The following is a 26,347-nucleotide window of genomic DNA, read 5'->3' as shown; positions in this document are numbered from 1 at the left end:
ACCAGCGACTAGCACGTTTAGCTTCTCCTATCCTAGCAAGTCCCATGCATGTTGACAGTAGCTTTTGTCGGATCCATAAACATACAAGAAGAACCTAAATCCCCTGTGCGAGACTTGTTACCGCTGATTATTGAATACGATGAAGATTAAACGCATACAGGCTGGTAATCACATAATAGAGAGGCGTCAGTTCAAGTTACGTTTGTTAGCAATGGTTACATGGAAATGCGTAGTTGGCGTACCGGTGTGTCAACCTATTTAGCTCCCTTAACAACGCACTGACAAATCCGAACAGCTAACAGTACATGGTTTGTATCTTGATGTGTTGAGAAATGGTGAAATTATTACCATAAGACTAAAAAACACACGAATAGCAAAACAATGCTTACATTCACCTGAGTTTTGCTACACATCGAAAATGGCAGCATCGACTGGACCGTCTTCGAAAGCGGTTTAATGTAATTTGGCTAGCAGGCTACCAGTAACCAGACGTAGGCTAACTTAGTATTCTATGACACACTGGCCTGTGTCCGGTTGACGATCAAGTTTGTTAAAAAAAAATTAAACATGTCTCGCCCGCAAGTTGTCTGATCTTCTATACCTCTTAGTGATCCGATCATATGAAAGATATCTAGCTGTCAAGTCGATCGGAATCCAGAAATATCCAGAATCACCGTCTTAAAAACTGTCAACGCGATTGTTAGGTATACAAGTGAAGCTAACCAACGCTAGCTGGCGATGAGGATCACTAATGTTTTCTAAGCTTACTTAAAGGCCAATGCCTGTTTTTCACTACAGCACAGCTAGTCTGTTAGCTAGCGTTAGCCAGGCAGAAAACAGTTGGCATTTAACGGACAACGTGTCCAGGACAAACATCCTCTTCGGAGTTTGTTAACAAGAATTAACGACTTCAAAAGACTTGTTTCATTTGGCACCTTGTCCACAATGACAAGTATCGAAGCTAATGGTTAGCAAGCTACAGCTAGCTTAGCAAAATAAGATAGCGACTGATTCTTCAATGATCGTAAGCTGACAAAAATAAACACTTGACCCTTAACTTTACAATCTACTACGACATGTCGGTATTAGTTGAACTAGCTGTCCGGTTAACAGTAAACCACTGACCTTATGAATACCGAGTTAACTCCTGCAGGCAGTCACGTATCTGACGTGAAGCGTTGTCAAATCAAACAAGAGCGTTCAGCTATTACAAGCTAACCTAGCATGCGAGCTAATTAATGTTAGCAAGCCTTGTTGTCGCTGGATAAAGCTTCGCTAGCTCAACTCAATGGTAATGAGGTATCTTATACAAACAACAACTTGGGTTTTACGAAAAAATACATTCTTTGGGAACGACTTTGTCAAGTTTTGTTATATATTACAAGTTTTCTAGCTAGCAGCTAGCAAGTCAGCGCTAGCTAGCAAAAAGAAATGGCCTCTGATTTCTTTAGACACAAAAAACAGGAAAGCAGAACGGGATTCGATAAATTTTAGCGACACTGATTCATCATTTCTCCGGTGTATTTCGATATTTAATAGTCTCCAAGAACCAAGAGACTACTGACTGAGATGTCACAAAAATCTATCATTTGTATAATGTTGTTACCTATTTGTTCCAGTGTTGTAGTTGTAACAGTCAGTGCACCAGCTCCTCTTTTCTGTCTAGCCCTGCTACTTTCACATCAGCTGAGGGGCCTACAACTGCAATATACATCCGCGTGATTCATCCGCGCAGGGATTATTTACCTCCGATATGAGCAGACGGCATCTGCCTACATTCAACCAACGATGTCGCTGCAAGACAAGAGTCTTTTCTTCTGAAAAATAAAGCGATTTATTTAACAGACAAAAAAGATGATGCTTTATTTGTGCGGAGTACACTGAAAAAAAATGGACTAAAGTGCTTGTCATAAATATTAAATATCAATCCGCTGGGTCGTGACCCCCCCCACCAACAAGCGCACACACACGTACAAAAACAGATACAAAAAAATACATATGCATCAAATATGTACCTCTATAGATGCGTATTGTTGTACATTTATATATATTAGATGAATCACCCTGTTTTCATCGACACACCATGGTAAACATAACATAACACGATATGGTTCAAGTAGTCTTCCCTGCTTTTTTAAAGTACTGCTATTAAAAGTTGTCATGGATACAGTTTTGTGTCCAAAATGGCATCCTTGCTGGAGGAGCAACTTTTTGACATTTGCAGTCAAAGTCCACCTCCTTCAAAAGATTTTTACCAACTTGTTATTACTAAAAATGAGGTAAAGTATCTTGTTTGGGTTGTCCATTGAGATAGTAGTCTTAATGGTAGCCTTAAGTGTTGATAAACACTGTGCTCCTATGACTGGAGGTAGATTTATTTTAATCACAAAGTCAGATAGCTAGGCGGTCGTAAGTAGCTACTGGCAGGGCTAAAATAACATACTTTGTGGGTAACATTCTAGGTGAAAATATTAATTAGACGTCTTTATCAACAAGGAAAATAAGTACTGAATCAAAAGATTAGATATAAGTGAATATGTGGTCAAATGAAACAGCAAGGCCATTATTAATTTTTGTAATTGGCCACATCAATATGTCTAAACTATTTCTTAATTTTGTACTTTTCTCCTAATTCAGGTAATATTGAGATCATGGAAGATTTCTTTGCGGCTTGAATCAAGAGGCGCTGCACCTACAGCCCTAAAGACACCCCATCTGGATTTCCTACACGACAAAAGCCTTCAGGGTAAACTCCCTCTAATTAGATAGATTGCTAGACTAATTTTTCACAATTTATTAATTTGCATGTTGCAACAGTATACGTTCTCAAAGTGTGTGTCAGTTGTGTTCTCATGTTTGATATCTGTTTTCTCTTCTAATCTACAGGACAAGTTGGTGCGGTTTTTGGGAAGAGAATCCTTGAATATGCTGTATCACTTTGTCATGGAAAGTTTGATTACCTCGAGCGCTTACCTGATGACGTATTGCTCAGAATCCTGTCCTACCTTGAGCTCAAAGATACAACATTGCTGGCACAAGCTTCACATAGATTCAGAAAGGTGAGAGCCTCTCAATATGCTGTGTACATTTCTATTTTGCTCCCTTTCTGATAGGTATGCTGAAATGCATTTAAACACAAAACAAAAAATCTGTACATTTTTATGTTTTTGTTTTTTTCTTGGGGGGCGTCTCAACCAGCTCTGCAATTCTGAGAAGTTTTGGGAGCAGATAGTGAGGAATCGCTGCGCTGAGTTTACCATCGACAAGGCGAACTTGGCAAATGTCATGGGCTGGAGAAAATTATTTTTTACCTGTTTTCACGGACGTGACAAAATGGTGCAGTGAAGCAACAGAGCAGTTTTACTTAAATAACTAATAAAGCTGCTTTTACAAAGTGAAGGGGCTGCCAGTTTTATTTTTGCTTTGTGTGAAAAAAGGCCTATATTTTTGGTGAAATTTGGTCAGTGTTAAGTTTAAGATTTAGAGTTGAGTTATGTGATCAACAAAAATGTATCCTATTTGTTTAAAAAAGCTTACATACACATACCCTGTGCTTATGGTATATGGTGGTATATAAGTATGGTTACCTACAATCTAGAAATGTCCCAAAGAGCATACTGTCAGACACAATATTTTGTGTTACATTATGTTTCCTGAATGACTGATTGAACAGGATCTTCAAAGTCTTATAACAAAACATCTACACTGAGGTGTACCAGAGTCAGACATATCAGGATGTTAGCTCCATCCTAACTTTTACTTCCTGTTTACATATTCCAGTGAACTGTTCTTGCGCCCTCTGCTGAAGGCTCTCTGCACTCAAAGGTGTCTGCCCATAGCCAACAAGGGCTTTCATATAATCTCCACGCTGTGTTCTCTCATTGTGCCACCAGAGGGAGCAACATAGCAATAAAAACTGTATTCAAATGCTGGGAGGAGGAGGATCAAGCAAATAAAACCCAAGGGTTACGTGTGCAAAACAAGTGGTGTAATCCTGGTTACCATATCCAGACGTAAAGAGTACAACACTGTACTCTGGAAAGAAACCTCAAACTGATACATCTGTCAGGGCAACTTCTACACCTGAACCTCACTCCACCTGAAACCTTTACCAGCAAGATACAGTAGCATAAGACAAAGGTATGCAATGTTTTTTTTCTGTTTTTAACAGGTATTTTAGTGGATCAGAGGCAACATATGGTGTATAAATTTGAATATAGTCAATAGTAAGGGCTGTACTTGTTTCTTGTTGTCACCAAATGACAACAAAACAGAACATAGCAGCATAAATCCTTACATTCTCCTGTATTCAGGGAGGAATGTGACGTTTTACAGTACGTTAAATGCAGGTTACTCTACCTAAACAACCACGCACCCTTCACTATTGAAAGCTCTCCTGTCCCAATGATAGCCGGGTGTGGGAAAGATCTGACATGACAGCTAGCAGATCTGACTGGTCAGTGTTATGGCCTATTATTAGCCTCTGAACATTGGATACCGCCTTCTCAGCTGAGTCTGGTCTAGGAGGAAAAATATTCATTACGTAACAATAAAGGATCTGTCTCCCGACCCACTTCCTGAATACCACAGCAGCAACTAGGCCCCAATCTGAGGCAGAGCGGAAGCCTCGTCCATTTGTTTCCCGGAGCAGTGGAAAGTGGTGCCGGTTGTTGCCTGCTTATCCCTTTGCCTCCACACATTCACTGCACCACCCCTCCTTCTCAGCTCTCTTTGTGGGTCAGTGATGCAGCGGGAGTGACGCAGCAGTGGCAGCACAGCAGGAACAGGGAACCTCTGCCAGAACTATAGTCCACAGGCAACTTCCAGACAGCAGTGAAGAGGGAAGATGGTAAAGGCCTGATCTAGGCCAAAGGAAGAAAGGGAGCTGTGTCTCCTTTCCTCCTCCTAAACAAACATCATAGAGACTTTCGAAGCGGCGGAGACGAGCCCAGCAAGACCATCCTCACAAAACACTTTGGTAGGCAACTCAAAGGGTGAGTGCTTATGAAGGTGGAAACATAAATGCTATCCTGGATGAGTGTCGTTGTATGCTTCGAGTGTGAATGCTGTGAGAATGAGGATGAGGCCTACTCAGCCTTGCGCTGCAGTCTGTGCCTCCCTACTGATCAGTGTCTCTCCAGGCCGCAGCTGCACTTACTGAGGATCAGAGGCGAAGAGGCCTGTAAACTTTGTCCTGCTGTTTTAATGCATCCTAGCTGTGATATGAAGTGGGCGGGAAGGGTTGGGAGTGGGGGAGGGGGGGGCAGGGGTCAAGGTGCTTGGTCCATAATACATTATATGATCCACTTTAGACAGAAATACTGAAAAGTTTTTTAATTAAAAAGGCAGTGACATTCACCATTTGCTGTTTATAACTTTAGCCAGATATCTAATAGCTGTCACTGGCTGAGAAGAAGGTGCATACCAGACTGGTCAGATAGCTATTCCAGATCTAAATTTAACATTTTCAAACTCTTTAACATGAATAATAACAGTCCTTATCCAGACATCTACAAAGAAAATGTATCAAATGAACACAATATTATCCCTGGACCCGACTAAAGTTAAACTGGTCTGCCACTGTCTAAGATTCTGTATATTTTGCGGAAATGCCACTGATTTTCCTCGTTCAGGTCTCAGATGCTGGAATAGAAAATATCCCAAATATACTAATTTCACAAAAAACCCTGCTGGGTAAGCAGATCTTTAAATATTATTGCGTTATTTATGGTTCAAGGAAAGTATGTATGTTTATATTTTCAAAACTGACCGAAGCCTCTGTTGGCGGTGCTGGTTGCTGCACATCATCCCACTTAAATTCCATGCAGGCTCAAGACCTAGTTTCCCAATGATGGCATTTTTGGCTGCAGTAACAGAAAAATAGTGTACAGATGGAGCTGCGGTTCCCTCATCACTTTAACTGTACCGTTTTTGTTTTAACGTTTGATTGTCTCACTAACATTGAGTGTAGCAGAATTTTCTAGATTGAACTACCTGATAAGCACCCATACTAGCTGCTCCACTAGCTAATGTGGTTGTCTTTCAGCAAGTGGCTCTTCCTGCAGCACTAAAAATAGAAGATCAAGCCTGTGGTCAATTGTGTATTCATGAAACCAACATAATGTGATGTTCTCAGCACAGAAAAGGGAACAGAACAATACAGCAGCAGCTAAGATTTAAGGTTCATTGAGTTCATTTTCAGAGACAAAGCCAAAACACGCCACGAATAGGCTGCTTCCTCCCTTCAGGGCAAAGAGTGAGTGCATGCATAATGATATAACACCTGCTGCTTTGTCTTTTGAAGTCAACAATACATTCAGTTAAATGGCTTTGAGACTGGTTTAAAGTGAGAATGAGATGACACCAATGCAGTCATATGACAACACTAAGTTGTGTAAATAAAAGAGCGGCTTCCGTCCTCAGAGGCTACTGCGAGGCTCGCAGTGCTAAGTCGGGTTCAGCTTCCTCCCCTCCCCCTGCAGTCTGCAGTGCTGACGCATCTGCTGCTTTTGCATCAATCAGCAGCCTGCATATAGGTACACAGAGAAACCCCGCTGATAGCAGGGCTCTCTTTTCCCCTTCTCAGCCTCGCATCCAGTTTGCACACTTACTGCAAAGATGAGAAATATAATCCATGAACATTTGTCCTGTGTCTGCTGCCATACACAATAGGACTGTAGCCACTGCCATCTTCTCTCGGGTTCTGCATTACCTAACCACAGTGAGAGTGTGAGCGCGGAAGAGGAGCTTTGGTGTTACATATTGCTGCACAGACCAAGGCTGTGTGCACAAGCATTAAAAACAGATGGTGTGGCTTTAAGCATTCAAGGTGCACGTAGTTTCCCCAAGATAATCTGTTTCTCGCAAAGGACGTTTTTCCTTTAAGTCAGCATCAATGCATCGGGATCGTGCTGATGCGGTGATGGGGAGAATAAATACAGCATTTATTGTACCCTTCACACTACGCTGCTACAAGCAATGCAGCTGAGCGTTTCCTCTGGCTGGGGCATCGAGTGCAGAGCTGGTGTGTGATGTAGCACCCAGCATCTCTCCGCTCTCCACACAGCCCACTGCCATGCTTAATAAAAGTTGCCGTTTCCTTCTGAGTGGCTCCAGAGCGGATGCTTCAGTTGCCTAGCTAGCACAAAGGCAGACCCATGCTTTGGGTTTTAGCTGCACGCTGTATAAAGTGTGAGTTATCTCTCTAGCTGTAGTAGGACAGAAGAGGGACAGTCATAGAAGGGCAGGGCAGATCCAGCAAAGGACCAGGGCTGCATGGAAAGAGGCGAAGGACGTTGGAGCCGGAGACATCTGCACACAGAGAGGGAGGGAGAGGAAGAAAGACGTCAGAAAAAGCTCTGCTTCTGACAACACCGCTCTTCAGCGACCATCATAGAAAAAGATACTTTCGCCTTGCTCTCACGAAACTGTTTCCATGTATAGTTGGCAAAATTGAGGGCTGTAGAAAAGGGACACTGCAGGGCTCCCCTTCCTGTGCACCCGCATCACTTTCTCTGATTTACTAAGGTATGTTTTGCATGGTTTCCTTCAATTTATAACCTGTTTTTTTTTCTTTTTTTGTGCGGAAGTACGATTTGCAGAGGTGCGTGAAGTGACTTTTGCTTTGACATTCCGCTCTCTGTTTGACAAGTCTCACTGTTTGCTACAGTCATTTCATGGTTTGTGGTTAGGGGATTTTTTATTTAACAGATTGAGACGTATATATTTTTTTCAAACAAGCTTTGAAGGTAAAGTAATGTTGGGTGTGGCAAATTCATTATCACTGATGACAAATTTGACATTTCCGCTCAGCATGTGGTGTCACTAAACCGGAATGATTCATAAAGATTCTGGAAAAAGAAAAGTGTTGAAGTTAAAAAAGCAATCTAGAGGAAACTGTGAGACTGTTTCTGTAAACAGCACGTACTGAGAAATGAGTATAAGAGCAGTTGCACATCACTCGCTGTTATCAGATGAGAAAGTCCTTTGAGTAACATTTCTGCTGCAGACAAAGACACTCAGACCAGTAACACTCACAAAGTACATACAAGCAGAGACAAAGGCGAACCTGGATGGCTCTGTAGACTGCTGTGTGCTGCAGGTTCTCAGAGAGGACAGGATATTTGTGGCAGGGAAGCAATCGAATACTCGGACGGCTAATACACTCACTAGCCATCCAGCTGAATCCCAATAAGTGCTGCGCCATAGCAAGTTGCCATGACAACAGAGGCCTGTCTGATGAAGAAGGCAGAAGGCTGGTTGTGTTTTCAGCGGTCTGAGGGGCTTTAAAGAGCGGCAGCCATATTGTATTTGTTGCATGAAGTGAAAACTGAAATGAGCGTAAAATCATGATACAATAATTTACCATCATCAATTATTAACCACACCACGTTGATGCTGCAGCAAAAGAATATGAACTCAGAATTTTGTAGAAAATTTAAAGAGACACTCCAAAGAGTGCGTTGTGGGAAAGACAACAATGAGCCAAACCCAATTATCTAATTAAATGCTTAATTAATTTATGACTGTGTGATGTATATAGACTTAATCCTCCATCTATCACGACACATTAAACTACCATTCAGTAAGCACACTGAATAAGAACGACTTTGCATCAGGGACAAACTCAATGTAGCCGTGTTGCCTCCTGGTTAGCAAACGCGTCTCTAGGGAAAAGGAAATCATGGTCCAATGCTAACTTGCACAGTCACTGTACACGACTGTAAACAAAAACAATAACTAGAGTGCAGTACTCACTTCTGAGTGAGCTTAAGTTAAATCATTTACACAATTCAACATCAATACAGGTGTGATGATTCATCTGTTACGAAAGCAAGCAGTTAGCTAGCATGTACAGTCACATTGCCACGTGAAGCATGCTAAATGACTCAGTGTAGACTCTACATCTGATACGAGTAGGTCACAGTTAGAACATCATGCTGAATGAATGAATGAACTTGAACTGCTTTTAACACTTGCTCACGACAGATTACTGTAGATTGATAAGATCTAACAAACCAACAAATGCTGCTGCATCAGTTTACAAAAACAATGTTGTTCCCAGTCTGTCCGGAACTCAGCTCTGCCTGATTCAACAGTGCAGCAGTGTGCGTCTGTTTGTGATGACTGGAGAATAACTTGTGACTCCTGAAGATACAGCAACACAATATAATTTGTAAGTCAGCTGCTTCAAATACTTCTCTGCTACATAATGTTACATCAATGGCACTTCCTGGCAGCTGGCACAAAGTAACTGCTCCCCGTCATTAGTGTTGATGAAAACTGAATGTGAGACAAGTGGAAGGATGCCTCCTATGATAACTGACAGACAACTGATGAAGGCAGCCTATGAGTCATCGGTGCGTAACTGTCTGCATGTAATTTCCACATTAACCTTGGCCTCGGGCAGAATGAGACTGTCATGACAACTGAACCACACCAAGAGTCAGAGCTGAATGGATGAGCACCGAAACTGAACTGCAGCAATTATTAATATCAATGTTATTAATGTTATTCCTTTTGCACTCGGTTTACTGCTGTTGTTTGTCTTCAGATGGATTTGTTAAGGGAGTATCGCTACCCATCAGCAGGAAAATATTCCATAAATATTATATGTATATATTATATATATGGTAGTAAAAGTACATAGAGAAAATGATTGAGATGACAAAATTTGGGATGACCATTTCCAAAAACTAACAGCACATTAGATCACCCCATCCAAGACCCTTTAATCGCAACCTTCACAGTTCAAGTGTAGTATAAGAGTAAAGGGCACAAAGTAAGTCATCTTCACAGCTATACATTTCTGCCGCTTGAAGGCTTAAAGATAGAAGTAAGCTCAGTGCCTTTGCATCTATTTTTTGATAGCTGCGATTCTAAATACTTTCCTTTGTGAAACGGAAAGTCATTACTCACACTTTCATTGCCCCACATGTTGCTACAAGTGAACGGCCACAGCTCACTGTGGCTGGAATATCTTTTTTTTTTTATCATATTCTAAGTATTAAATCTTCCTACACTTCTACAATAGCAACTTCTATAATGTTCTATAATGATGGACTTCTTTCTTCTGTCAAGAGACAACATTTTAAATAAGAGGTACACAAAAAAGTGTTCATTTGAACATATCCTAGTCTGTCACAGGCTCTGTAAGTGATGCTTTAATTCTACTCTAAACTTAATGCAGATTTTTTTTTCTTTTGTGAAACAGGATGGACTTAATGATGGCTGGAACCATGACTGTTGACCAGACTGTTGGCACTTGAGCTTGTCTGCCAGGACATTGCTGCCATCTAGTGTTATAACACTTGAACAGCTCAATTGTTTTACATCACAAAATGTACACAAATCATCTGCACCTTTTTAATAGTATTACTCAAGAGTAGGAGCCACCATTTCATATAACAAGGTGTACTTATTTCTTCTCTTCTTTTCCCAGATGACTGTGGTGTCCCCATGCACTCAGAACCTGATGGATAGCGCTCACCCTCAAACTGTGCTCAGCAAACTCAATGAGCAGCGCTCACAGGGCCTTTTCTGTGACGTTACCATTGTGGTTGAGGATGTCAAGTTTCGGGCCCACAAGAATATCCTGGCAGCCTGCAGTGGGTACTTCAGGAACGCTCTGACGACTCCTGAGACATGGAGCTCTAACCAAGTGCTTGAGCTGATGGACCTGAAGTCTGAGGTGTTCGCTAGTATCCTCAACTTTATCTACTGCTCCAAAGTGACACCACCAGGGGCGGTGGACACAGGGGGACTGGTGGCAGCTGGCAAAAGACTTGGAATTCCTTTTTTAGAGAAGCTTTCAGAACAAGAGAGGCAGGATGAATGTGTTAAGCCCACAGATTACAGCTCAGCCACAGTGTGCAAAAAAACAAAGAAGGAAGCTCCCAGGCCCGAGGACACGGACAGTGCCACAGGGCCACGCATCACTAATGCCTTCTCTATCAATGAAGTGTGTCCTGGGAATAATCTTTTCACCCCCCTGGTTCAAACCAATGGGGAGAGGCAGTCACCAGATGTGGGGCAGCTTCCATCCAGTGTCCCAACGACTTCCTGCGTCAACAGCGAGACAACTCAAGCCCTCTCAGAGCACTCGTACGCAGTCAGCAAATCTACTGACAGCAAGGATAGCAGTCAGTGGGACAACAAAACCATCTATAAGCCAGCAATATCACAGCCAAAGCAACTCATTTACAGGAACACAGGCCCTCTTAAAAAGCGCCACAGGCTAAGATGCACTGTGGTTAGGAGTCTACTTCCAACACCAGCTGAACCACAAACAGAAAAACCAAACACACTGACCCCCAGATTAGCAGATGGTGCTTCTACAGTACCTGACACAGTTGCAACACCACCCCCGCTTTTTTCAGAGTCAGAAAAAAGTATAGACCCAGGGCCAGATGTAGCCGCTGACAATTCTCAAATAGATTTGGGTCCACCGCCTCTTTCTCCTCACACAGAGGACAGCATTTCAATATATGGATGTGAGCACTGTCCAGAGATATTCACAAATAAAGCTCTTCTAACTATTCACTCAGAGTTACACAAAAAGCGTTTTGTCAGTCATTTGTTCTGCAAGTTTTGTCACAGAAAATTCATACACCTTAAACGGTTGCGTAACCACGAGCAGGTCTGCCCTAAAGCTGCAAGAACCCCCCCTAAACTACAGGCAACCGACACATCAACCAAAGAGTTAGACCTCCTTTCAGATGACATGCCGAACATAGAGAGCATCGAGGGACCAGTTCCCTCTGCTGACTCCCCAACCCCAGAGACCCCAGAGACCCTTCAGTTGGACCAATCAGAGCCTCCAGAGAAGGCAGTGAGGCCAGGTGGTGGTCAAAGAAGATACAACTGCAGTGTGTGTAAACGGGTCTATGTTACCCTGTCCAGTCTGAAGCGGCATGAAAATGTACATTCCTGGCAGAGAGCCTATCCCTGCCATTATTGTAATAAAGTGTTTGCTTTGGCAGAGTACCGTACCAAGCATGAAATCTGGCACACAGGTGAGCGCCGCTATCAGTGCATTTTCTGCCTGGAGACTTTCATGACATATTATATCCTCAAGAACCATCAGAAGTCTTTTCACGGCATTGATCCCAGTCTAGCAGTTAAGAAGAAATCTGCCAACGGTGGGCTGAAGGCCAGTGTCTATCCAATCAAACTTTACAGGCTCCTGCCCATGAAGTTTAGAAAGAGACGATACAAAACATACAGTCAAACGTACTCAGAGAGCCTGGAGAAAGGGGACGAATCCCCACCGGAGAGCAGCTCTCTTATCCCTCCATTTGAGGAAAATGGTGTGATGAGCAACCCTGACGCTATTTCATTCCCTGTGACATTCATGGCAACCACAAAGATGGTGGCGCCAGTCATGCCTCGCATCAGCTTTGACAAGCCATGTGACCAAGGTGTTGAACAGGGTCCAAACGGTGAACTAGACATTCAAAAAGGCACAAGAAAAGACACTGAGGCCTTCATGAATACTGACAATACCTTCTCCTTGCAACCCAGTACAGATCCTCATGGACTCGGAGACAAGTCCGAACTCTTAGGTCAAAATGTCCCATTCTTCAATTCTTTAAACACAGTTAAAAAGTTAGGTGAGCTATCTGCTTCTGCAAGAAAAGTAGAGGAAATGACAAAGGAGATACTCCAATCCAGCTCTGAGAATCTGGTGCGTGATAAAGCAATGGGGACAAAGATAGAAACATATATTGCAAAACCTGTATGCCCAGGTCCATCCGTGGATGGTTCTGCCATGCCACTCTGTCAAATAACAGTGAAAATAGGCAATGAAGCCATCATCCGCCGCCGAATCAAAGGATCTAAGCTCTTCCCCAAAAAGAAAAGGAGAATCAGAGAGCTGAATGAAGATGACAGCTCAGGTCAGTCTCAAATAAGAGAAAACTCAGAGAGCCCCAGACTCCGCCTCAGACCTGAAGCCACTGCAGCCACAGGGCGAGAGACATATGATGATCCCAATGACCTCGACACAGCTGACATGCTCTGGCGTCCTTATTATTCTTACAAAGCAAAAAAGAAAAGGAAGAAGCTGAGGTTCAAGCACCGAAACGCTTTGTTTCAGTGCTACCCTGAAACATCTGTGGATAGAAGTGCTGTGAGTGAGGACAGATCCGGTAGACCTACAGAAGAGAGCGTCTCAGGTAGTAGTGGAGAAATGAAACGTAGCCTCAGCAGGAACTCCAGCCCGAGAGCCACCTACAACTGTGACATCTGTGATAGCTCCTTTATCACAGAGACCGGTCTGAGAGCTCATGTTATTGGTTCCCACCCGTGTTTCTGTCGGACCTGTGGCAAACAAGGTCCCCCTGGTGAGGTACCTGCTGGGGGTGATTACATCTGCAACAGCTGTATGGAAAATGGCTCCTGCTTTGATAACTCCCCACGGAGCCCAAACCCAGAGAAGAAGTATCGCTGCTCCTTCTGTCCCCAGCGTTTCCTCTACCTTGCCACTAAGAGAAGCCATGAAAAGAAACACCAGGAGACAAATGAGGAGGGGTATAGCTTTGACGAATCAACACCATGTTCTAAATACAAGAGTGAAAACTATAAAGAAGACAACATCAAAACAGAAGAAGGAGACTATGAAGAAAGTCCTGATATCAAATCTGAAAGAGTGGAGGGAGGGCATTTTTCGGGTGACAAGTTTAAGCCTAAAATCGAGGATGCAACTGACTATGTGTCTTTGACCGCCTACCAAGATATGTCCTTTTCAAACTTCAAAAGTCCACTGTCGCCCAGCATCGACCCAGTGTTCGCCCTAACTCCCTCAAAAGTGAAACACAAAATGCAGAAAAGAAAGATCAGTGCACAGCATCCTATGCATGTCATCTCAAAAAAACAAGCCTATGACAGAGAGGGCAGCAAAGACGTTTTGACAGGGCTGAAAAAAAACAATCCCAAAAATGAAAAGTCTTGTAAACTCTTCAGAACAAATGACTCTGAAACTAAAGCTGCTCACATTTCCATACACAAGCCTGAGAAATGGGTGTGCAAAGAAGAGCCGTTTTTTTAGAGATTTTTCTTGGACTGTGGCCACTGATAGGCAAAAAGTGAGAGAGAGTGAAAGCTGATTTCAGACCACCCCTTTGGTGAGGATATTTGAGAGTAGTAAAGTTGTCTTAGAAGCTGATCTCAAAACACAAAAAATGTTTTGAATGGACACAACTTCACATCAGAATCTAATATCAGTGTAGGCTGTGATTTCTTTCCTCCTTAACACAACTACTGAAGGAATTTTCACCTTTGTAGAAGATACTTTTTGTATAATACAGGACCTTCTGACACAGACTGTACTTTTGTCCATTGTCTATGCATATACTGCAGTCTCAGTGGCATGACTGTAACCTCAAGAAGATACAAATGTGTGTTAAAAATGTTTCTTCACACGGTGTGCAATTTCAGAACAGGGGTAAGATGTGTTGGACAACTGAAAGCTACCTACTGTTACATGTTCACTTTTTTGAATACGTCTGTGAAAAACAACATGAATTTTTAAAGCGTCACATTTCTGAATCACCTGTTGAATGAACAGGCTTTGATGAGTTGCACTTTATAGTAAGACTATGCTTATCTGTTGAGTAAATACTTTGATAATTCCATTTCATTGTAAGCACCATTAATACAATTCTAATTTCTTATTAACACATGGCACCATTGAGATTAAATTGATTTCTTTTTTTATGTATGAAACATGTCAAACTATTTAAATAAATGTTGATATTCTAAACAGTGACATCGTGTTCATCTTGCTTAAACACTGTAAATGCTTGAAGATCTTTTCACATTTTCTGTGACCACAGACTGACACATTTTATTATCAAAAATAATAATGTGGTATGGAAGTATGATGGTAATTTTATGTGATACATTTCATATACTTAAAGGGCCATAGCCTGTTCCAAAGCAACCTTTTCCTCAAATATAAAGCCACATGGAGGGTACTTGCTTCTCCTAGTCCTCTGGGAGCCTGCAGCCCATCTGAGAAGTTCATTCCCTCATTCTTCCACACAAACTGCATCTGTATTTAGAGCTGGGCCTCAAGACAAAGTTTCCAGATGTTTGTAAATTCCTTGCTTCTTTCTAAGACTGGCCTTGTGTTGTAACAGATGGATCATAAAATGTAGGTATAAGGTACAACTCAACACGCTAATAATGCCATGGAGTCAAGATTTTTATCCACCACCTACTCTAATGTAGTCTACCCTAATGTTGTCTGTCATTTCATTAAGGATGGATACCTAATGCAATAATTAATGCAATGTTATGGGTGGTTTTCCAGACTGAAGACAAGACTTAAATGTAATTTCATTTTTTATTTAAAAGTGGAACGAACAGCATTGAGAGCCTCTCCAATTTGAGATAGGTCAAGGTTAGTTGCACTGTTGTGTAAAGCTGAGAATGGCATCCTGTACAGTACAATAGTTATGAATATTAACTTGATTTGAAAATAGTTTGTTCGTATATTTCTGCATTGTAAATTAGATATTCTTGGTGTGAATCAATCAGTGATTTAAAATACAGATTTGGATGACTATATACAGATACAAATTTCATAAATGACTTTAATATCTAAAGTCACACCTCTGAACCATGGTGGGTTCCACACCATGGTCCTTGTGAAACTTTGGAATTATATTTATCAGGAAAGAGGGACTGTAATCTGTCTAAGACGTTAACAGGGTACTAAGACACTTCCGGAGGATCTGACAGATATTGAGACTTTTAAACGTAAACTAAAAACATATTTATTCAGTCTGGCTTGTATGTAGGGTTTAACAATTGTATTACTTACCTTTTACTGTAATATTGACTTAAATGTTTGTTTATTATTTTAGTCATTTTAACTGTTATCTTATTCTATTATTCTATTTTGACTTATTTATTCATTCATTTATCTATTTTATTTATTTATCTACTCAGTTTTCTTGATGTTTTTTATCCTTAGTTGTATTTCAACTCTTATCTATTTATTTTAACTATTTGTATTCTTAATTTTTAAGGTTTAACTTATTTCAATTACAATTAATTGTTGGTGTGCATTAGTCTCTATTCTATTTTACTTTATTTAAATTTGTATTATCATTATTTTTATTATTATAATTATTATTCTCCCCTAATATGTCTTGCCATTTTTTTATTTCTGCTTCTTTCTTGTTTTCCATCGCTGTAAAGCACTTATGGTTGCATTTGATTTGTATGAAAGGTGCTATATAAATAAAGCTTGATTGATTGATTGATTGATTCATAGATACGAGTCATACATGTTATAATGCATACCTGATTGCCTTTTCAGGCTCCTAGCTACTTTCAGTTATGATGATCAGACCAAGCCTAAAGCAGCTTCACCTAGAGAAAAGGGAAGAGAACACAGGGTGTGAGTCAGTTTTAATCTGAAAAAGAAACTGGGACAACAAATTGAGATTAAAAGGTGAATTAGATATGTGTATACTTTCTCAAGTTAACTGACAGTTTATTTAAATCAAATAAGAAAAGCCCACAGGAACACTTAAGCTATATCTATTGTGCGTATACCTGATTCAGGTAAAGGATGCATAAAAACTGATGCATAAAATTGACTTAAATACCTTTAACTCAAACTAGGAAATGAAAAGCCTGACTAGTTTTCATTTGAATGTCACCTGTGCAGCTTTGCTGTGATTGATAGCTGCTCACTCACTTTGGGTGGTTTCTTTTTGCCAGATTGTTGAAAGTAGAATTAATTTGATAGACTCTTCATTGAATTTCACAAGTTAAGAAAATGTTCTGCCTCAGGTATTTGTTTTTTGGAGAAGTGGTCATTCATTCACACAGGTGGTAACAGATTTACCTCTGCCTCACACACGGACAGGGTTAACCTAAAGCCCTACGGTATCCAAGATTAGCTAGCTAAGCTAACCTCACAAGTCAAAGTATTAACTCTTCGCGAGCTTTTCTGTTGCATAATTAGCAACACTTCAGACAGATTTAAAGTCCTCTAAATACTCATACCATCTCCAGAATGAAGTAGCGCCTAGCTGTGAAGGCTAGGCACTTGACTGCTGAGGAAGCGTCTCCAATGCTCTGAGGCAGCAGCAGCAGCAGCAGCAGTGTGGTGTGTACGGGAGCTGCCGTGACGCGGCGGTGGGACTGGCTTTGCTTCACTCTGCCTGCATTCACAAACGGATATGATGAACCAGCGCTGAATGCACCGGGGCAGCGACAACAGTCAGCTCTGACAATGGCGGAAGAGGACGACGCGAGGATTCGGATTTTACAGAGCCTGCGGGGGGAAAATATGTAAGTTTCAATGGCCGTACTATGATTTGTGTCTCTCACAGGGGGAGAGAGGAGAGCAGACGAGCAGGGAGAGGGGAAGCCGGAGGGGCGCGGCGTGCTCTCCACAGTGATCCGTGTTGGAGGCAGAGAGAGGAGGCTCCAGTTCATCTGCTCTGCTGCTGCTGAACGTCAACTTAGCCTAGCATGCTACACGCTGCTAGGAGCTTGTTTTGAATGATCTCGTCCATGGAGCATAGCTCTTTGGACGTCAAACAAGGTGTTACAGCAAACTGGGTATTTTCCGCGTACTAGATATGTTTACTTTTCTAAAATGCGCCTTCTGGTGTAGGTTTGCGCTGCCATATAGGCTAATTCAACGTTGGTGACAAAGTAAGCTAGCCACTACCCACCGTTTCAACACATTTGAGTTACTCACTGCAGGCATCTGACAGGCAGGTATCCGATCTCTATGTTAGACCAGAACATTTATACAAGCAGCAACAATAATGTTCACGATACGCACATCAAGTCAAACCACAACCTGTAAGCAGCCTCAAAGAGTTTCATTAGCCTCACATGCTTTTTACTTTGACTCATAACGTTATCTGCAACAACGAGTTATGTCTTTGTCAATTACTTCTCTACTATCTGGCCTTCATGTGTAGGCGACACACCGGAAACATTTCATCATGTACAGGTGCATCAATGGGAAAGAGCTTGCATGCTTTAAAAGGGATTTTGAAAGCAAATCGCCCCAGTCAAGTGATCACATTACAAACGGAAACGTCGGCTTTGAAGTCAAATAACTAACAGGCCAGTTTCTTCATCTTCAGACACACAGGGCTTACCTATTGGTGTATTCACCTACTGATTGTTTCTCTTAAATAAATCAGGGTCTATTTCAAAAGTATACATGCATTTTAAGGGCTGCATTTTAGAAGGTATAGTGTACACCAGCTGCTGCAACTCCCTCTAAATGTTGATTTTTTCTCTCATCAATATTATGAATAATACTTTAATTATCTGCAGTGGTTTATGTTATTTAAATATATGTTTTACAATGTAAAGGTTTTTATTCTCTATTTGTAGACATGCTATGCTTCTAAAGTAGGTGTACACCATGTCACTACAAGCTATAAATATATGTGACGTTATTGTTTTTTATTCTGTAGAGCAAAAATAAGTTAACTACCAGTAAGGCTTTTATTCACTGGAGCACAATAGGAAGACAACAGTTTCACTACTATGGATTAATGAGAAAACAGTAAGCAGAACAAAATAGAGGAACCACAATGGCATGTCACTCACTTAGAACTCTTACGAAACTCTATTCTTCCTTGTTCACACTTAGTCTGTTTTCCTTTAGCCTACATCAATGAGCATGGCATTCAGTGAGAATGTATTCATTTTTTCCCCCTCAGTTTTTAAAATGACCAAGAAGTCATGAGTTCAGAAAGATGTTGTTCATAGACACTCTTTGACCTTTTGGTCATGGCTGTCACACAAGCTTCTGTTTTTAGTAAAAGAGAGAAGAGATGGCAGAAGGATTAGCCTGCCTAAGTATACCCTGTGTGGTTGTTTCTGTCAGCGTATGTGCTCGTGGGCTCTGCTCCCACCAGGTCACTCTGGTCCAAGCTTAGTGACAACCTGGTTGTGTTCATTGGCCGTGCTAAGTTTACTTCACACCCTTATTAATAGGCCGTTCAAAGCTGATCTCACACTTGGCTTTTCTTAATTAGGTCCCCACCTGGGCTTAGGGTACCAAAGCCAGAGGATCCATTTAGACTGCTATCTTTGCCTTTCTAATCCACAAGTCTAAATCTGACTCATTGTGAATCTATAGATAGTGCTGTATTATCAGTGACTGCCATTAGCTGTTTTAGAGTCGCATATAACCATATCTGGCTTTGATTTAATAAGTGAGAATGTAATTATTGCACAAAACTTCATGACATGTAATCTCAGTTTGCTTGCAAAGTGTTACAAAGGTGTTTGTCATTTGTGAATCAGCACTGTACTGTCACCACTGGTTCTACTGAGGAAGTCAATGTTTCATGTTTTTAACCACATAGCAGCCTCAAGTCTTCATCAGCCAAGTCTGCCCTGCAGATTGCTTTGAACACTAGGAAATACCAGTGAAGTCATAACTAATGTGAACATGGTGATTGTAAAAGCAAAACTTATGTAGTATTATTGTATACTGATCCATATACATGCATGTGTAAGCTTCCTGAAATATCTACCTTGTGGATTTAATGTAATGAGTTATCGGTATGAAGCTTTTGTCACAACCTGAAACATAAATGTGGAACATTAGTTCCGGAGGTGTTTGTTCAGATGTTCTGTGTGTCTGACATAATGTCATTTAGTTCACTTCTTCGTCAGGAATACCTGAGATTTATATCTAAACAATTCCCCAACTGTGCCATCTGACATGTAAAACATTTTTACTCAAGTGTGCACATGTTCAAATGTTTTTGAAACTCAGTATTAGCTATTTAAGCATTTAACCTGCTTAACTTGTTTGATGTTGTTTTTCTCTCTGTGCTGCAGGTGAAGCTAAGAACCTGGGTCCAGTCTCAGGTCCAAATCGACAAAGGGATCTCTGCACCTTTTGTACCATAAGTCTGGATCAGGAGGAGGTGTTCCGCACAAAGGTGTTTGACAAAAGCGTCAGGTAGGTCAGTTACATAAGTAACTTCTTACATGCATGGAGTCAATATTCATGATTACATCTTCAAACTTCAGCTTGTTCTTGTTTACTTATTAGTATGGATTGCAGTTTTGGAGCTGTCTCTGTGGTATAGTAGATGGTTCATTTAAACGAAGTTACACCAAACATACTTGGGTAGCATGAAATCCCATCTGACTACATAATAGTAAAGCTTCTGTTAAATGCAAGAGATGTTCTAACAATAGAACGGTTCAGCTCATTAAACTCATTTTTTATTTTGGCGTTTCATATCTAGAAAGTTATTTTTATGCATTGAGTTAATTTTTGAAAGTACTTTAGATAAATAATTATGTCTCATATTTCCATAGATGATATACATGTTAGAATTGTTTGTATTGTTGGGCTATTTGAGTTTGTTGGTATTCTTACAAATGAGTGAATAAAGAGCAGTGTAAAAACTCAAATATTAACTGCCTACTACAGAGCAGTAGAGGTCAAATGAAATGTGAAATTACAGTCAGTGATATAGTGTCAATTGAGCTTAACATAATCTATATAATCCTCAGAAAGCAGGTCAGTGTCAGGGATTTAAAAACTTCATGAAAAGTAAAATATTGTCCAAAAATCAGTTTGATAGAAAAGCCCAAATCACTGACAGGAATTTAGAGTTCAGGTTTATACTCGAGCGTGTTTGGCATTATCACATTCACACCTCATCTTTTGAGGGGGATGTTGGTTTAACAAGAAGTGGAGATGCTGTTTATTTCCACGATAGTAATATCCATTTAAAATAAAGAGAATGAGTTGGAAAGTCAAGAAATGTAAAGCCACTGAAAACTGAAACTATTATGCAAATGCTTGTATCCTCTATTGTGATGGCTGTTGAAGGGTCAAATTCATTTATTTTACATATTCTTTTTTTTTTTTCAGTCAATTCAGTTGTATGCATATTAATTGTTTATCCATTTTTTAAAATTCAAGCAAGTTTGCACAGCTTGTACATCCCTGGGATAAATATGGATAAAGGCTTTTATTAATTTATTAATGATATTTATCTTCTGTATGCATGTTATCCTTTTTCAAAATAATTAAAATCTAAATAAGCTTAGACATTGAGTATACCTTTAGCAAAAATCTCTCAAAATTATATTAAGTGAAAAAAAAGAACTCTGGAACTTTGCGTTTGTGGCAGACTGATCATGACAATTTTTTCTTAATATTTCATCTTAAAATCAGTCAATATAGAGCCGTACGCGTGCAGGGTACCATTTTAGCAAGGAAACATGAAGTGATTCAGTCGGAGGCTTTTCCACTGATAGCTTCATTTTCGTAAGCAACTCAGAGAAAAATGTGGGCACCAGTAGCCTTTTAGTTTTCTATTTACATCATTGAACATCTTACTGTAAACATCGGCCTGCCTTCTACAGGTATTTCACAATAGCTGTGCTTTTTCTCTCTCGCTCTCCTGATTTCGGTGCTGTTCAAAAGGATTTTACAGTCTGTGAGGAAGTCAGTCCTCCCACGCTCTCCCCTGCCTTTCTCTTTGTGTCACTCTCAACTACCTTAGCCTGTGTTTAACACGTCTTAATAATCACTCATATTCAAACCGTTGTGTTTTTTTTAACGGTGCTTGACTCATGCCTGTTGTAAAGGCTCCAGTTTCTGATGGTTTACAGGATGTATGGAACCTCTAATTGCTGCTAATCCGTTGGATTAAGCAGGCATGTTCAAACAGTTTGTGGTCAAGTGACTGTGCCTTGCAGTGTCACATTTTTAGACGCAAGGATGACAACAGACAGAGAGGTAGTATGGTGGCTTGTATGTTGGAATGGGTGCAGAATAGGGAGGTTACAAGTGCGTTATTCAAAATGTAGTGGAGGAGAATTTGTGGGTGTACTGTGTCGGTCAAACCCAGTGTGGAAGTGCAGCACAAGATTTTTTCAATTAAACTTTTTCTGAAAATGTGAGGTGTTTTTATGCAAAGTGATTCGTAATTCATGATCAGTCCTCCACCACAACTGTCTGTTTAGTCTGTTTGGGACAGGTGGTCCATCTGTAGGCAGCAAGTACATTGAGATAGTGCTTAACCTACATTCACCCATGTCAGATCAAGCTGTCTCCAGTCTTGCTTGTGAGGTAGTATGTTGGCAAGACTGAGCGGCACAGATGCTCAGGCTTTCTGTGTTTGTGCCAGCTCCTACAGGGCAGTCAGCCCTGTGCTGACATCCTGCTAGTTAAGGTTATATAGTGCTCTAGCACATGCTGTTCATATACCGAAGTCTATATATTCCCCTTGTGTGTGCACAGGTTTCTCCCCCACTGCTCAGGTTTCCTCGTACAGTCACAAGTCATATAAGTTAGGTGAATTTAAAACTCTGAATTTGTCAACAGGTGGGATGTATGGTCTGGCTGGTTCTGTGGAGAGTTGAATAAAATCATCAAAATGATGTAGAATGTATACGGGAATATCATTCAAGTACAATCAAACTGATTTTTAATGGATGGTAATGATAAATGGGGCCTTCCGTGCACAGCCAACTTCAGAATCAGAATTAGAAATACTTAATCTATCCTTGGGGGGATACAGTTATTACAGTATGCTCTTATAAACAGTATGTAAGAAAGTCAAAACATTAATAGAAAGAAGGAATACAATAAGATGTAAATACGAATACAATTACAATTTAAATAAATAAAATAAAATAAATTACATTAAAAAATAGAATAGAATAAATAAATAAAATAAAACAATAAAGTATATACATTCTGAGAAATAGGAGTAAAAAATGTATAAGATATGGCAACCCTATCTGGACTACATGGAAAACCTGTCATCTCACATGATGGACTGTGCCATTGTATAACAAAATTGTATTGAGGGTGTCTTTAATATCACCTTTGAGGTGATGATTCATTTATGTCTCGTCTATTTTTGTAACATTTTGTTTTTCTATTTTTGCTATTTTGAAACTACCTACTGTCTGTATTTATTCTGTAATATTTACTTCTCTGATACAGTAGGCTTCCTTCTCTTCTTTTCTGTCCTTTATATATCTATCTATCTATGTATGTATCTATCTATGTATGTATGTATGTATCTATCTATCTATCTATCTATCTATCTATCTATCTATCTATCTATCTATCTATCTATCTATCTATCTATCTATCTATCTATCTATCTATGTATCTATCTATCTATGTATGTATCTATGTATGTATCTATGTATGTATCTATCTATCTATCTATGTATGTATGTATGTATGTATGTATGTATGTATGTATGTATGTATCTATCTATCTATCTATCTATCTATCTATCTATCCATCTATCCATCTATCCATCTATCCATCTATCCATCTATCCATCTATCCATCTATCCATCTATCCATCTATCCATCTATCCATCTATCTATCTATCTATCTATCTATCTATCTGTCTGTCTGTCTGTCTGTCTGTCTGTCTGTCTTCTTTTAGTGTTTAAATCTGAAAAGCGTATATCCAGAAGCGCAGAATACTTAGAATGATCTATGTACAAAAGCACTGTGAATGAAGGGGATACAAGGATGTTGTGAAGAATAGAAAACAAAAAATTGACTCCTGCACACTGAAAGGACTTTGCTTCTTTTTTTATTTTTAATAGATGTATGTTACACAAAGAATTTCAGGAGAGAAAACTTTTCATATGAATAGAATAAAAGTTAAATACTGACCTCAACAACATTTTTAAATACAGTTTCCTTTAGTTACATCAATCATCTTGAACATGATTGCTCAATATAATGTATTACCAGGAAACATACTGGTACTGTCTATTTTTTATTTCAGTGACCAGCCACATTTATAATCTCACATTCAATTATTCTAGCAAAGTATTGAAAACAAAAGACTTAACAAAAATATGACACGGTTTGAACACTGCTGGGCTCCTTATTGAGGAAATGACAAGACAGGTTTGCTGCAAACGGATGGCAGAGGTGACACCCAACATAGCAAGAACATTTCCCACAACCCTGATGAGTCATAAGGGCACCCTGTGTCGTCCACCTTCTGCTCAGACAGTTCAGTAAATGATCAAATCATGCGTTTGTGATGGTTTTGTTCAAATGGGATCACTTGGAGCATAACACCATATTCAGCATTTTTTTTTTTATTTAATTTTTTTTTTTTTTTACATAAATGGATCAAAACAATCCTACATCCCCGAAAATACATTGTCATTGTCAACCAAAAGCAGTTACTGACATGGCCAGGTGAGCTAAAAGTGTCACAGTAAAGAGTTAGGTCATGTGGACAGCAGAGATATAGTTAAGGAAAGTAAGAATGTAAAATACATGAGGCGGCTCAAACACACTCCATACTAGACAAGCATGCGCTGATAACAAATATGGCCACCAATAAACAGAATATTCAAAACTGGTAAAAGAAAAATGAAAAACAACCACATGCCTCTGTCACTTCATTCGTTAAGATAGTCTTTAATCTGTTCAGTGATATTAGTATGTCCAATATTGGACCTTTTTGAAGACAATTCTATGTCAAAGGTGCGTTATAGTTTTCAGTTTATCCCACAAATTTGAGGATCACACCTGATACCCATAGAACTGGTGTAGAGGAGGGTACAGGAGTAAGATGGAGGTTTTCCCAGTATAGCTTTATAAATAAAAAATAAACTAGTGTCATTGTCTGCATCCCTTCACTCACTGTTGCATAAAGAAAGCCCTGTCTTCCGTGGGTGCTGTGTTCCAGCAGGTGAAATCAGGTAGGCCTCAGAGATCCTAGATCCCAATAAGCATTTGCGTTTCACCACCTTTAATTTACCAGGTTGTGAATATGCTGTGCTCAATAGTATGAAGGTATTAACTCAGTTTGTTTTTCTTTCTTTTCCAAAAATGAAAAGGCAGATGCTGTACTCATCCCTCGTTTGGACCTGTTGTTTAACTGTTTAGGGGAAAAGTTGATCAAAGGTGTTAAGCAGACAGTGGCTTTTACTTTAATGCTAACTTTAGTGACAGGATCAACATCTTTTTCAGGCGCATGGCCGGGTGTGTTATGTTTGCTGTGAATTTCATCTTGTAAAAATCTGCATATCAAATGGGTTTGGTCTGTTGACCCATCTTTTCTCTAAAATCAGAAAGCACTGAAGATCATCTTCATCTTCTTCATCTATCATATTTTGCTTGCCAGTAGCATATTTGAAAGTTCAAGATGATGTGTGGCGTACTTTGGCAGAAACTGTTAAACATGTGAAGAGTAGGAATTTCACAATAAAAGTGTCTCTTAAAGCTGCTGTTGGTAGGAATGGTCTAAAAAACATTACTTTGTTTCTGCTTGGAAAAGGTTGTAATACCAATCGTGTTTTCCAATGCCTTTGTATCAATCCATGTTATTACTCCCCTTGTTCCCGTTATGACGGACCAATCATAGCTAATCTCCAATCCTCCATACTGATTGGTCGAGTGGCGACCGCATTATGTCACCCTGATTGGCTGGTAAGCCATCGCTTCCTCATAGAACCGAACAACAATCTTTTGTGGGCAGGGTTACGACAGTAGAGAGGGGAGGGGTAGTGTTGACATTCAAAATCTCTCTCTGCATTGATGTTTATATCACGACTACCAACTGCAGCTTTAAGACGAAGATGTAGATTAATGTTTAGAGTTTGAATTTGATCGGATCATTGATAAACCAATCGATGAATGAATCCATATCAGTGAGTTTTTACAACCTTAGTAGTGATGGACTTGCAGATGTAGATATTGAGAAAACTCAAACATGGCTTGTGCAATGCTCCCTTTATCAATCACAGTCTATTTTCAATTTTTATTTTTATATATATTTATTTTTTGGGGACTTTTGCCTTTTATTAGATAGGACAGCTGATGAGAGACAGGAAACGTGAGGAGCACAGAGTGGGGGAAGACATGCAGGAAATGGTCGTGGCCGGGAGTCGAAACGGCGACACCTTTGAAGAGGACTCTGTATGTGGGGTGCTTAGACCGCCAGGCCACCGGCGCCCCATCAATCACAGTCCAAATGTGTGCACTAAGATCAGCCAGTGTCTTATTCAACCCTCTACTGACCCACATACAACCACACATGTTCAATGCAGAACACCTAATGGACATTGGTGCATAGACATAAGGCCAGCTGATCAACTGTGGTTTATAGTGAATCAGGGAGAGAAATAAATTATTCTTTATCTACTTTGAAACCAAGCTGATTGGAGGTGAGGTGGAGATTAGAAAGTACAGTGCAGGTGGGCGGCCGCAGCAGGGGGTCACAAGCAAAAAAAAAGAAAAGAACAAATGGCTACATGACGCCTTTGCATTGGCAGCAATGTACCCCTGTGATGTGATCGGAGTATAGAAGTGTGATAAG

General features: G+C 40.2%; 4 protein-coding genes across 31 annotated transcripts in view; 3 read left to right on the top strand and 1 right to left on the bottom strand.

Moving 5' to 3' along the window:
• The window catches only part of trip12 (thyroid hormone receptor interactor 12), a 49,829-nt gene extending 32,098 nt beyond the window's left edge, over positions 1-17,731 (bottom strand). For 5 of the 24 annotated variants that reach the window (XM_034700516.1, XM_034700525.1, XM_034700526.1 and 2 more), the window contains exon 1: positions 1,607-1,731. The gene's annotated coding sequence lies outside the window, so the exon portion shown is untranslated. Of the gene's footprint in view, positions 1-395; positions 629-1,125; positions 1,818-2,015; positions 2,137-16,311; positions 16,381-17,022 lie in introns of those variants that run through there. The other 19 variants (XM_034700527.1, XM_034700541.1, XM_034700521.1 and 16 more) reach the window with 17 other exon arrangements.
• Positions 1,272-3,399, top strand: fbxo36a (F-box protein 36a). 2 transcript variants are annotated; one of them, XM_034700551.1, is made up of 4 exons: positions 1,272-1,291; positions 2,638-2,746; positions 2,887-3,059; positions 3,199-3,399. In XM_034700551.1, exons 1-4 carry the CDS (start codon positions 1,289-1,291, stop codon positions 3,343-3,345), a joined length of 432 nt encoding a protein of 143 aa, XP_034556442.1. In that variant the 5' UTR covers positions 1,272-1,288; the 3' UTR covers positions 3,346-3,399. The 2 variants fall into 2 exon arrangements, with proteins under 2 accessions (XP_034556442.1, XP_034556441.1); XM_034700550.1 differs by lacking the exon at positions 1,272-1,291 and adding an exon at positions 2,146-2,279.
• On the top strand, positions 3,989-16,268 carry zbtb38 (zinc finger and BTB domain containing 38). 4 transcript variants are annotated; one of them, XM_034700546.1, is made up of 3 exons: positions 3,989-4,140; positions 10,214-10,342; positions 10,442-14,766. In XM_034700546.1, the coding sequence occupies exon 3, from the start codon at positions 10,442-10,444 to the stop codon at positions 14,045-14,047; it is 3,606 nt and encodes a 1,201-aa protein (XP_034556437.1). In that variant the 5' UTR covers positions 3,989-4,140; positions 10,214-10,342; the 3' UTR covers positions 14,048-14,766. The 4 variants fall into 4 exon arrangements, with proteins under 4 accessions (XP_034556437.1, XP_034556436.1, XP_034556438.1 ...); XM_034700545.1 differs by lacking the exon at positions 3,989-4,140 and adding an exon at positions 4,446-4,994; XM_034700547.1 differs by lacking the exon at positions 3,989-4,140 and adding an exon at positions 4,446-4,978 and having other exon boundaries at positions 10,442-14,764.
• A 7,919-nt stretch (positions 17,732-25,650) lies between the features above and the next one.
• Positions 25,651-26,347, top strand: part of rasa2 (RAS p21 protein activator 2) — a 32,036-nt gene continuing 31,339 nt past the window's right edge. The window contains exon 1 of the mRNA XM_034700549.1: positions 25,651-25,679. Within this exon, the coding sequence (XP_034556440.1) occupies positions 25,666-25,679 (14 nt within the window). The 5' untranslated portion in view covers positions 25,651-25,665. The remainder of the gene's footprint in view (positions 25,680-26,347) is intronic.

Source organism: Notolabrus celidotus, chromosome 14 (genome assembly GCF_009762535.1).
Source record: "Notolabrus celidotus isolate fNotCel1 chromosome 14, fNotCel1.pri, whole genome shotgun sequence".
In the NCBI taxonomy this organism is placed as follows: Eukaryota; Metazoa; Chordata; class Actinopteri; order Labriformes; family Labridae; genus Notolabrus; species Notolabrus celidotus.
This window is presented reverse-complemented; position numbering and strand designations above follow the sequence as displayed.